General features: G+C 39.3%; 1 protein-coding gene across 3 annotated transcripts in view; it reads right to left on the reverse strand.

Annotated features, from left to right (window-relative positions):
• Window positions 1–13,431, reverse strand: part of ATP2C1 (ATPase secretory pathway Ca2+ transporting 1) — a 155,726-nt gene that overhangs the window by 57,632 nt on the left and 84,663 nt on the right. For all 3 annotated transcript variants that reach the window (XM_047768294.1, XM_047768313.1, XM_047768303.1), the window contains 2 exons: window positions 11,421–11,482; window positions 10,729–10,837 (listed from right to left, as the gene is read on the reverse strand). In XM_047768294.1, coding sequence (XP_047624250.1) covers window positions 10,729–10,837; window positions 11,421–11,482 — 171 coding nt within the window. The remainder of the gene's footprint in view (window positions 1–10,728; window positions 10,838–11,420; window positions 11,483–13,431) is intronic.

The following is a 13,431-nucleotide window of genomic DNA, read 5'->3' on the forward strand; positions in this document are numbered from 1 at the left end:
CACTAAAACAATCACGAGCTGGCAAAAACTGTCAGAGTGAACTCTGGAATTAAAAACTCAAAGCAACCAGGGAAATGCTTAAAAAAGAAAAAAGTGGCTGAACTTCAGTAAGAAAACACTGTGGGATTTTTCTTTGCCTGTCTACTGTTCCCCATTCTCAAGGGAAGCAGCAATAGTTGTGAAGATGGAAACTTCTGTTCCTCATGCAGCTTACTAGTAGGCAAGAAGCTAATATGGACACTTTTCTTAATACACTGTAGTTGCTTTTTTTAATATATCTGGAAACTCTCTAAAAGACTGGTGCAAAAGCTGATCTTTATTTCACTTCCCGACTCCAGTTAGAGTGGCTTTAAAGGCATCTGCCTAAAGAATAAAGATATATACTAGCAGGTAAAGGACAGAGAAGAGGGCAAGCAGCGGACACACTCAAAAGATTGAAAAGGAAGAGAATGAGGTGGAAGTTCCTTGAGGGAATAAAGGTTTTGAAGAGCCACTACACATATCAGGGAAATCTGAGTGGAAAATGCATGCCAGATGGAGTTCCTGTTGTGGCTCAGTGTGTTAAGAACTCAACTAGTATCCATGAGAATGCAGGTTCAATCCCTGACCTTGTTCAGTGGGTTAAGAATCTGGCATTGCTGTGGTTTATGTATAGGCTTACAGCAGCAGCTCCAATTCAACCCCTAGTCTGGGAACATTCATATGCAGCGGGTGCGGCCCTAAAAAAGCATGCACATGCACACACACACACACACACACACACACAGCATGCCAGAACCAGTTGCATACTCAGAAAAGAACTGAGACTTTAGCCTTGTAGATCTGTGGATGTGGCACAGAGGGTAAAGGTGAAGTTAGAGTAGGTAGCCTGGCTCATTGCTAAAGTGCCCCAGCTCAGAGAAAAGCTGAAAATGCCAGAAGAATGGCACATTTCTCCCCCACCCTTTTTTAGGCTTCAGATGGATAAGATTAACTCTTAGGATAATGGAACAGAAACTTCAGTGACCACACACAAGGAACACAATCTTTGTAAAAATAATTTGGAAAAGTCACTGAACAAACTAAACTACTACTGCAGGCCTCAACAATCAGAAACAATAAACCCTAAGGAAGGAGCAAATTTGATGTACAGTTAAAATAACACAATACTCAAAATATATTGTTTTCAACAACAAAAAAATTACAAAGAATACAAACAAATAGGGAAATACGGTCCATTTACAGAAAAAAATAAAATGGCAGTAACCATCCCTGAGGAAGGCCAGACACTGCACTTACTAGAAATACTTTAAGTTGGAGTTCCCATTGTGGTACAGTGGAAACGAATCCGACTAGGAACTATGAGGTTGCAGGTTCAATCCCTGGCCCTGCTCAGTGGGTTAAGGATCTGGTGTTGCTGTGCCTGTGGCATAGGCTGGCAGGTATAACTCTGATTAGACCCCTAGCCTGGGAACCACCATATGCTGCGGGTATGGCCCTAAAAAGCAAAACAAACAAACAAAAAAATTCTTTAAGCCAACTATCTTAAATGTGCTCAACAAACTAAAGGAAACTATAGAAAATCAGGAATGCAATTAATCAACAAAAAGAGGGTGTCAATACAGAGAAAGAAATTATAAAAAATAAACATATAGAAATCCTGATACTAAAAAACACAATAAATGAAATGAAAAGTTCACTAGAGGGGTTCAGTAGCAGATATGAACAAAGAGGAGAAAAAATAAGCAAACCTAAAGATAGAGAAATTGAAATTAACCTGTCTGAAGGATAGAGAAAAAAAGAAAACGATGGAAATTGAACAAAGCCTAGGGTATCTGCAGAACACCATCAGACATACCATTTATAATAAGCATTATGGGAGTTCTGGGGGGGGGGGATTAGAAATGGGCAGAAATAATATCTGAAGAAATAATAGATGAAAACATCCTAAATTAAATGAAAGACATGAATCCATACATCAAAGACGCCAAATACCCGCCAAATAGGATAAACTAATAGACATCTACACTAAAACTGCTGAAAGACAGAATCATGGAAATATTTAAAGTCCAAGGGGGGAAAAAAAAAAATCAAGGAGAATTTTATATCCATTAAAACTTTCTTTAAAAAATGAGAGGAAAATTAAGCCATTCCCAATTAAACAAAAGCTAAGAGAATTCATCAGTAGCAGCTATGTCAAACAAGAAATGCTAAGAGAAACTCCTTCCAGCTGAAACGAGAGTAGAAAGTAACTTAAAACCATTGAAGAAATACATTTCAGTAAAAACAAGAAGAATAACAACAAAAACCAAAACTAATAAAAAATGGACGGAGAATCTGAATTGGTATTTTCCCAAAAAAGAGAAACTGATGGCCAACAGGCACATGAAAAGATCAACATCACTAACTGGTAGGAAAATGCAAATCAAAATCTCTATGAGGAGTTCCTGTTGTGGCACAGTGGTTAATGAATCCGACTAGGAACCATGAGGTTGCGGATTCGGTCCCTGCCCTTGCTCAGTGGGTTAATGATCTGGCGTTGCCGTGAGCTGTGGTGTAGGTCGCAGACGCAGATCACATCCTACGTTGCTGTGGCCCTGGCATAGGCTGGTGGCTACGGCTCCGATTAGACCCCTAGCCTGGGAACCTCCATATGTCGCAGGAGCGGCTCAAGAAATGGCAAAAAGACAAAAAAAAACAAAACAAAAAAAAACCTCTATGAGATATCACCTAGGACTTGTCAAAATACCTATTCTCAAAAAGATAAGAAATAACAAGTGCTGGAGTTCCCGCTATGGCGCAGTGGTTAACGAATCTTGACAAGGAACCATGAGGTTGCAGGTTTGATCCCTGCCCTTGCTCAGTGGGTTAACGATCCGGCGTTGCCGTGACCCGTGGTGTAGGTTGCAGACGCGGCTCGGATCCCGCGTTGCTATGGCTCTGGTGTAGACCGGTGGCTACAGCTCCGATTAGACCCAAGCCTGGGAACTCCATATGCAGCAGGAACAGCCCTAGAAAAGGTAAAAAGACAAAAAAAAAAAAAAAGAAAGAAAGAAATAACAAGTGCTGACAAGGATGCAGAGGAAAAAAGACCCTCATACTGTTGGTAGGAAATGTAAATTCATGTAGCTACTAAGACTGCTCAAAAAATTAAGAACAGAATTACCATATGACGAAGAAGCTATGTATTCCATTTCTGGGTATTTACCCAAAGAACACAAAAACACTAATTTGAAAAGATATATGCATCCATGTGTTCACTGCATCATTTTTTACAATAGCCAAGATATGGAAACACCTTAAGTGATAGATTACTGGATAAAGATGATGTGATGAAACAACACACACACACACACACACACACACAGAGGAATAGTACTCAGCTACACAAAAAGGAATGAAATCTTGCCATTTGCAACGACACGGATGGTCACTGAGAATATTATGATAAGTGAAATAAGTCAGAGAAAAAGACAAATAGCATATGATTTCACTCAGATATGGAATCTTAAACACACACACACAAAACAAAAACAAACTCACAGATACAGAAAACAGACTGGTGGTTACCAGAAGGGGGTTTGGGAGTGGACAAAAAGGATGAGGGGATCAACTGTATGATAATGGGTGATAACCAGACCTTTGGTAGGGATCATTTTGCAGTGTACATATGTGTTAAATTACAAAGATGAACAGCTGAAACTTACTTTATATCAATTTTATGTCAATGAAAACAAAAAGTTGGTGTTCTCTTGTAGCACAGTTAAGGATCCAGCACTGTCTCTGCAGCAGCTTGGGTCACTTGTCAAGGCACAGGTTCAATCCCTGGCCTGGGAACTTCCACGTGCTGGGGGCACACCCATAAATAAAAACAAAACAAAATCAATGAAAGTATTACCTGAAAATTAATTTGCTATTCATAATTTACAATAAAGAATACCGTGTGTGTGTGTGTGTGTGTGTGTGTGTGTGTGTGTGTGTAGGTTAAATAAATAAATAAATGTTTATTTATTTCCAGTAAAGGTAGCTGTACTGGTTATTGCTTTTTGAGTCTGCAATTCCTCTATTTATTTTAATTTAAAAGATAAATATGTAAAACACTTACAAATCTATGTTAATGGGCACATGGTGTATAAAGATGTCATTTGTGACATCATAAAGGTGGCTGGAAAAGTAAGCTGTATAGGAGCAAAGTTTTCTATGCTATTGAAGTTGGTATCATTTCAAAGTGCATTGTTAAAATTTAAAATGTTAACTGTAATCTCTATGATAACCACTAAGAAAATAAGTAAAAATATATATATACAGAAAAAAGAATTGAGGAGGTAATCAAAGTATACTTTTTTTTTTTTTGCTTTTCAGGGCTGCACTCGCGGCACATGGAGGTGGAAGTTCCCAGGCTAGGGGGTCAAATCGCAGCTACAACTGCTGGTCTATGACACAGCCACAGCAACTCACAATCTGAGCTTCGTCTTTTACATACACCACAGCTCAAGGCAATGCCAGAACCCCGAGCCACTGAGCCAGGCCAGGGGTCAAATCCGCATCCTCATGGATACTAGTCAGATTCGCTTCTGCTGTGCCACAATGAGAACTCCCAAAGCATACTTTTAAAAAACTGAATCAAACAGAAAAAGGAGGGACTTCTGAAAGAAGTCAGAAATATTAAAAAGGTAACACATATAGAAAACAAATATCAAAATGGCACAAGAAAGACTTTCTCTACCAGAAATTCTATAAGTATAAATGGATTCACCATTGCATAGTATATCCGTACAATGGAATAATATTTGACAATAAAAAGCAATGAAGTAATGATATATGCTACATGATGAACCTTGAAAACACTGGGTTAGTTGAGAAAGGCCAGATACAAAAAACCATATAGTGTATAATTCCATTTATATGAAACATCCAGAACAGGTACATGAATATAGACAAAACAAGCAGATTAGTGGTTTTCAGGCACTAGGGCAGAGTGAAGAATACAGTGAGTGCAATAAGGGAAGGGCATTCTTTCTGGAGTGATGAGAATGTTCTACAGTTAGACTGTGCTAATGGTTGTACAACTCTCAAAACCACCGTATGCACTGAATGGTATATTTCAAATGTGTAAATTGTTTGGAATGTGAATTATATATCTCAACAAAGCTGTCTTTAACAAAAAAATTTTTGTCTTTTTAGGGCACACCCACAGCATATGAAGGTTCCCAGGCCAGGGGTTGAATTGGAGCTGTAGCTGCTGGCCTACACCACAGCCACAGTAACTCGGGATCTAAGCCACATCTGCAACCTACACCACAGCCCATGGCAACACCAGATCCTTAACCCATTAAGGAAGGCCGGGGATGGAACCCACATCCTCATGGATATTAGTCAGGTTCATGAGCCATGATGGGAACTCCAAAAAAAAAATATTTTAATATGTGGTGGACATACCAGTACTTTTGGCAGAGACTAAGAGCTACTTAGGAATGCAGAATCCCAGCCCCAACCCTCACCTGCCAAAACAGAACCCAGATGATTCCAATTATGCATATTCAAAGTTAGGATGCATTAGTAAGAAAGCTAAGGTCTGAAAATAGTAAGTAGCTTACCTAAACTCACAAGGTCAATTCATTCCATAAGCAGACACATTTTATTCTTTGATTTACTGTTTGCAAGCTGGTGTCTCCCAGTAGAAAGGGCACAAAACCATTGCATGTCTTTTTCACTTTCTAGCCTTGAAGCCTTGTACAGTATTTTATACACAGTACTCAAGTATTTATTGAATGGCTAAAATGACTTTATAACAGACTGATTTCTAAAGAGAGGGATTACATTTTGCCAAAATTGCCTATCATTTTAAAATATCACTACTGGAGTTCCTGTTGTGGCTCAGTGGGTTAAGAACCCAACATAATCTCTGTGAGGATGCAGGTTCAATCCCTGACCTTATTCAGTGGGCTAAGGATCTGGCGTACGCCTGCAGCTGCAGCCATAAAAAGAAAGGAAAAAAACAAAAAAATCCAGAGACTAAAATATCACTACATGCTACCAAATGTTAGCACATGTTTGAAAAAAAAATGTTTTTTTAAAAAAAGCATAGGAAACCAAATCAGAATCTGAGTTTTGTCTGAATATCACATTTTTCATTGAGTACAAAGAAAATTTATTTTGTAACTCAGGGTGTCAGAATGCTGACACAGAAAGACAGCTCCACTAATGGAGTTACCCAACAGAGAGGAAGCTGCTTGCTAGCAGTTATTAACAAAAGGGTGTGCAAGAATGTGATCTAATGTCTATCTAAGGTTTCAGTCAGAGGCTATCTCTGACTCCTTCAGTTGGCATGTAGCCAAAGTAGATCTGTACATGATCCACCACTCATTATCTTTGGTTTTTACTTACCCTGGGAGCTAAGGAATAGGAAGGAACAACCCTAAAGATATCAAAAACTGGAATTCTCATCATGGCTCAAGAGAAACAAATCCAACTAGTACCCACGAGGATTCGGGTTTGATCCCTGGCCTCGCTCAGTGGATTAAGAATCCAGAGTTGCCGTGAGCTGTAGTGTAGGTCGCAGACACGGCTCAGGTCCTGTGCTGCTGTGGCTGTGACAACAGGCCAGCAGCTGCAACTCCAATTTGACCCCTAGCCTGGAAATCTCCATATGCTGCAGGTGCAACCCTAATTTTAAAAAAAGGACAAAAAATAAAATAATAAAATAAAGATACCAAAAACTACTCACTGAGCCAAACTACTACCTAACAAAGTGCATGGATTACTGGTGTGTGTGTGTGTGTGTGTGTGTGTGTGTGTGTGTGTGTGTAATGCCAAGTTTAGACTTCCAAGCTTGGCCCAGTAGACTTTGACTTCTGGTGGAAATAACCCTCTACCAAGTTTAATGGTCTAATAATCTAGTGTCATAAAAATGGCTTCCTGGATCTCAACCATGTAAGGGGTAGCTTTTTAAAAGAGGTGTGATACATTTAGAAAATTATCATATCAAAAATTGGGTTTTGGGGGAAAAAAAGATGGCAACTATACTCTGTGTATAGATCTTAAAGACAGTTTTAAAGGACAGTAAGACTAATAACCCTAAGCATATGAGCCACAAAAGAAAGTGTCAACTGAATTAAATATCCAGAACTCCAAGTGAAAGAAAATCTTGTTACATTTCAGGCAATGTGTTGGGCTTAGTTAGAAAGTACTAGCTAAAAAAAGTAAAATATTCTCAACAGATAAAAGAAACCCTTTTTCCTCTGACTCCTATATTGTTTTCGCTTACAAAGAATTCTCTGTTCAAATACTGAAATAGACTTTACCTGGAACATTATGGAAATATGTTTTGCTTCCAAAAAGGCAAAATACACTGTTACCCAAGTATATACAAACTATACGAATGCTTCATCTAAAGTCATTGTCTGACTAATTTTTGGTTACCACCAATTAACTGGCCAAAGGTGCCTTTTAAATACTGTTAAAAATTAAAAATCCTCAGGGGAAAAAACTAGAAAGCATGCCTATAGCTCAATTCCTCTAAGTTTTTCTGTCCTAGCTAAAAATAATAATTCTAAGGTTTCTATTAGTAAGGTTACTGCAACCAACAGATTATGGTTTGTTCGTTAGCTATGGAAAACTGACTCAAGCAAGGAAAAAAAATACAGAAATCCTTAAGTTAGCACTACTAGTATTCTTTAAAAAGTGTCTTACAAATGATAGTCCCAGTCTGCTGTAGGTTGAATTGTATACCCCTAAAAATCAAGTTGAAGTTAATCTCCAATGTAATGTCATGATACTGGAGATGGGGACTTAGGAGGTAATTAGGGTTAGACAAGGTCACGTGGGTGAGGCCCTCATAAAAGGATTAGTGGCTTTATAAAAGGGAGAGACAGAGATCATTCCCTCTACCATGTAAAGACAAAGCAAAACGACTGGGAGACAAGAAAAGAGCCCTCACCAGCTAGACCCTGATTGTGGACTTCCTAGCCTTTAGAACCATAAGCAATAAATGTCTGTTAAGCTACCCAGTGTACAGAATCTTAAAGCAGCCTGAACTAACTTAAGACACAGCCAGAAAATACCAGATAAAAGTTATATAGCAGTCAGGTCACTTACTGACAAGATGCTACTGAAGGCCCAGGCAAGATTTACGGCCAAAATCCAAACCAGTGAAACTATGACAGGAGGAACTCTAGAGTTGCAGCAATGACAATGCTAACTTGGAAGCCCTGGGTTGGGGCCAAGTCCACAAGAAGAGAACTACATCGCAGAAGTCCTGGGGATTGCTTTTTCCAGTGAAATAAAACATTACTAATTGCTTTATCTGAGAAATTAATAACATCCCAAGGGAGTTCACTATGGTTCAGTGGTAACGAACCCTAACAGTATGCACGACTTTGATCCCTGGACTCACTCAGTGGGTTAAGGATCTGGTGTTTTCTTAAGCTGTGGTGTAGGTCACAGACGTGGCTCAGATTCAGATTTGCTGTGGCTGTGGTATAGACTGGTAGCTACAGCCTCAATTCAACCCCCTAGCCTGGAACTTCCATATGCCACAGAAGCAACAAAAATGAGCAAAAACATATCAAAACAAAAAATAACAATATCCTAAGGCTATCTACGGAGTCTTCCATTTCCTTTATACTCTAATGAAGAGTTTGTTTCATGGAGTAATATCAAAAAGCCAGCTAGCCTTACACAATCATTCACCACAGCCAAATTCAGCAAACAACACTCCAATAAGCCAATTTAATTACAAAAAGCTAGTAACCTACCTTTGTATCCAAAAGAGAAATTGACCTTATCAGCTTTCTTATGTCTTAAGTCAGTACATTTAAATCTAGAAGCAGCACGAAAAACTCAACTCATTCAGGAAAGTTGTCTCAATCTACTGTCAAAGTAGCTGCAAAAACTTGCCTGTGGTACCGGGTAGTAGGTAAAATGAATAGGGCAGAGAAGAGACAGGAAATTAAAGATGTTCAACCATATTTGTAAAGTGCTAACTGGAACAAATACTGCCAAATAAAACATGAGATGATGAAGTGTCTGAAAAGTTAACAAGTAGGGGGAAAACAATCACAATTAATCAATTACTCCACAAAGCATATACTTTTAATGTTTACAGCGTCAAAACTCGCTCTTATTAAAGTCACAGTAAGTCTTCAATAAACATAAATGGATAAAAGATGTACCAATCCAGGAGTTCCCACTGGTGGTGCAGCAGAAACAAATCAGACTAGGAACTGTGAGGCTGCAGGTTTGATCCCAGGTTCCATCAGTGGTTTAAGATTCCGGCGATGCCATGAGCTGTGGTGTTAGGTCACAGACGTGGCTCAGATCCCGCATTGCTGTAGCTGTGGTGTAGACCAGCAGCTATAGCTCCAGCTGGGAACCTCCATATGCCATGGGTGCAGCCCTAAAAAGCAAAAAGCGGAAAAAAAAAAAATGGTTCAGACAATGGGAAGGGAAACAGCATATTCTGACCATCCCACTGAAAGGTCTGCTTCTAAATTAGAAGAGAAGCACTCTAGAATAAATGGTGACAAAAAATTCACTAATTCAAATTAGGGCTCTTTGAGGGAGGGGAAGATGATTTATATCAAGTGACAGGCTTACCACATCTCTAAGAAAGACTAATTCAAGGTCTTGTCATAAACTAAATATCAGGAATAGGAGGAAGAAAGAAGAAATGAGTAAAAAAGATGCTAACAGGCTACAAGAGCTTCTTACTAGCTCCCATTTCCCATCCCTTCAATTTACCCTACACATGATAGTAAGATGAAAGGGAACATCACTTGCCAGCTGGATATGACCTTCAGAGCTAAATCCCAACCAATGAAATCTGAAGTGGAGCTTTGTAACCAAAGCCCCACCTTCCTGATTCTGATTCTACCCCACATTTCCTACCTTTAACATACTCCAGCTGTATCACATACTAGAACATTCACATGAACTAAACACTGCTGCTGCTCTACCTCTGTCCAGTGCTACCTTTCAATTAGCACCACCAAGGCAATGTTGCCTGAGGCCTTGTCTCATTTCACTCAAATCAGAAGTTAACCTCTCCCTTCTCTAAATTTTCATATGCCATTCTTTGTACTTCTCTTTCACTTTCCAGGTTCTATCCTATCTTACGGTGAGTGATTTGTGTACACCAACAGTCTACTCCCTGAGGCAAGAATTCTATCACACCATCTTTGTGTCTCCCACAAGGCCTAACACTCATTTCCATAAAGACTTGCCAATTCACTAAATGGACACCTCAAAAGACTCCATGGGAAAGACAGACACATTTTAAGAAAAAAAATATATACTTAAGATATGTCACTTTATAAACTAGAAAACCAAATGTTCACGTTAACGATGTTAATCCTTAAAAGTGTTTAGACACCCTAAATCTACATCCAAGTACTTTTCTTTTCACAGATAGGCCACCAGTGGCCTATAGTCTGAATGTGCCACCCCCAAATTCTTATATTGAGATCCTAACTCCCAAGAGGATGGTATTAGGAAGAGGGACCTTTCAGAGGTGCTTAGGCCATGAGGGTGGAGCGAGCCCGCACGAATGGATTAGTGCTGTCATAGGAGACCGCAGAGAATTCTCTAGATCCTTCCTCTATGAAAGGACACAGGGAGAAGGCACCAGCCATGAACCACAAAGAGGGCCCTCACCAGGATGCAACTATGCTGGTGCCTCAGAACCATGAAAAGTAAATTTCTGTGTTATTTTGTTATAGCAGCCCAAACAAACTAGGATACCAAACTCACCTCAAATAAGCGCAAGTCAGCAGGAACTCTGTCCCCAACAGAAAGGCAAACTGTATCACCTGGAACCAAGTCTCGTGCAAGCGTATGTTCCAATTTTCCTTCACGCACACTATAACATGAAACAGAAACAACCACAGCTGAAGAAAGCAAGCCAGGTCACTTATTTTAAAAAATTCCTTCCAGGAGACTTGCCTGAGGGAAAATATATATACACAGTATTATCACCATTTCTAAGGAGGAAAGTCAATTACAGAAACCATGAAAAGATTTATTTTTGAGCTCTTGGTAATTAAGATGCTCAGATGATTTAATAAAGAAAAAAAAGCTTTGGAAAAACTGACTAGTTGTTCAAATGCAAAATGTGAAAACTGAAAAAAAAAAAAAATTAGAAAACTGCAGCAACCCTTCTGAATCACCTGGATCTGTCTGATTAGTATCACTGTACCCACAACAATGCTTGGCACATAGTCACACACAAAAAAGCATCTGCTGAACAAATCCGTATCTCACAAAACTTCTTAGAAGGAACTAAAGTTTTAAAGTTTTGCTATACTGAATAGAGTGTGAATTTTTCATGTCAGATTAATGGTTTCTACCTTGGGCCACATGTTTATTGTACTAGTCACACTCAACTGACTACAGTCACATTCAATTCAATATGTAGAAATGTGTATCAGGAACAAGAATCATACCAATGGCATTCTGGTGGCATAAGTTTACTTAGTTCTTCAAGAGATTTTTCTGAACGATATTCCTATTAAAAAAAAAAGGAATATTAAGAAAATACATTTATAGTGAGATGCAAATATGTACGTTCCTAAGTACATATGCCATGTTAAACTTAAATATTTGACCTTGATCATTATTTTAAAATCTCCCTCAATTGTTATCTTTTCCTTTATGTGCACTTTCACTTTCCTACACATAAAAGCTTGTCCCTTATTAAACAATGTTAAATTGTACTGAACTAAACATTTTGATAATTAAGTACTCCCAGTTTAATATTCAGTATGCTAACCTAAGGTCAAGTTATTTATAAGAAAATAATGAAAACTGATTACTGTATCCAAAGAGTATATAATTTTCAGTCATTAAAAGTTAAGATCAGGAGTTCCCATTGTGGCTCAGTGGGTTAAGAACCCAACATAGTCTCCGTGAGGATGCAGGTTTGATCCATGGCCTCACTCAGTGGGCTGAGGATCTGGCATTGCTGCTAGCTGTGGCGTAGGTCACAGCTGTGGCTCGGCTCCATGCATTACTGTGGCTGTAGTGTAGGCCTGCAGCTATAGCTCCAATTTGATCCCTAGCCCAGGAACTTCCATATGCCACAGGAGAGGCCATGCAAAGGGGAAAGAAAAGTTACGATCATTGAGCCTCATGATTAAGCCAATTTTACATTTAGTTTAGTGTTTAATGACCAAGGAAGTCAAAGACAATGAACTGCAAACAACACTGACACTGAGGATTCAGGCCATGGTCACTGTAAAGGTTTGTGAGGTAAGTCTGCTTCAAATGTGTTAAACAAGGAGTGAGATGTGGCAGCCCCACCCAGACAAACACTTTTCCCATGACTCTGAACTACTCAGAAGGGGAAATGCTCAGAACCCTAATTCTGGAAGGCTCTAGCCTCCCTCCATCTGTATAATCATAGCTGAGGGTCAGACACTTGCCCCCTGACTACATTATCTAGTTTAGTTTCCATGGGCAGTCTTGCTTCACACATTATCATTGCTATTTTTGTCTTATGTCTGTTCTAAGACAAAGCACACCAATCTTTCGATCTAAGGTTAAAATGGGAGGAATAGGGAAAGTAGGTGCGAAAGTCAGAGAGTGTTTTGAAATAACTGCAGTGTGGTACTAATCAAAATGTCATACCATCACAAATGTTTTCAAATAGAAAATGCAAAACTGTTTAAGAATAACTTAGAACTAAATCAGTCTTTACTTGGGCAAGAGGAACAAATATGAGAGTAAGATCAAAATCACAAGACGGAGCTCCCGTCTCGGCACAGTGGTTAGTGAACCCGACTAGCATCCATGAGGACTCACGTTTGATCCCTGGCCTTGCTCAGTGGGTTAAGGATCCGGAATTGCTGTGAGCTGTGGTGTAGGTTGCAGACGCGGCTCAGATCCCATGTTGCTGTGGCTGTGGCGGAGGCCAGCAGCTATAGCTCCGATTGGACCCCTAGCCTAGGAAACTCCATATGCCATGGGTGTGGCCCTAAAAACACAAAACACAAAAAGAAAAAAAAAGATATTCGGCAGATGGTTTCAGCCATTACATTTCAGGTGTGTAACATGCTCTCTTTGTATAAAATCCCATACTGAGTAGGTTAAATTAGCAATTTTGTGGGGTTTTGTTTTTGTTTTTTTTTTTGAGGGTAGGGGGTATTTTTACCAAAAGAACTAGCTACTAAAGTCTCCCTTACATAGTGATACCATAGGAATCCTGAAGCAAGCCACTCCATACATCTATGGCTTTCTTAAAGATGCAAGAGGGTTCCAGTTACTGATCTACTGTGTTATACTGCCCCATGAGCAAACAAATAGCTATGATGAATGATGCCCAGCCTGGAAAGACCTCTGCCAAACTAAGCCCTTCATATGCCCTAAGGCAACTTATCTGTTCTAAGCAAGAGGATTCCCCAGATACAGAATCCCTAGTGGTGTACTAATGGAATTCACAAACTTGCTGCAGATAAT

The sequence above is a fragment of the Phacochoerus africanus genome, chromosome 1, assembly GCF_016906955.1.
Source record: "Phacochoerus africanus isolate WHEZ1 chromosome 1, ROS_Pafr_v1, whole genome shotgun sequence".
Classification (NCBI taxonomy): domain Eukaryota; kingdom Metazoa; phylum Chordata; class Mammalia; order Artiodactyla; family Suidae; genus Phacochoerus; species Phacochoerus africanus.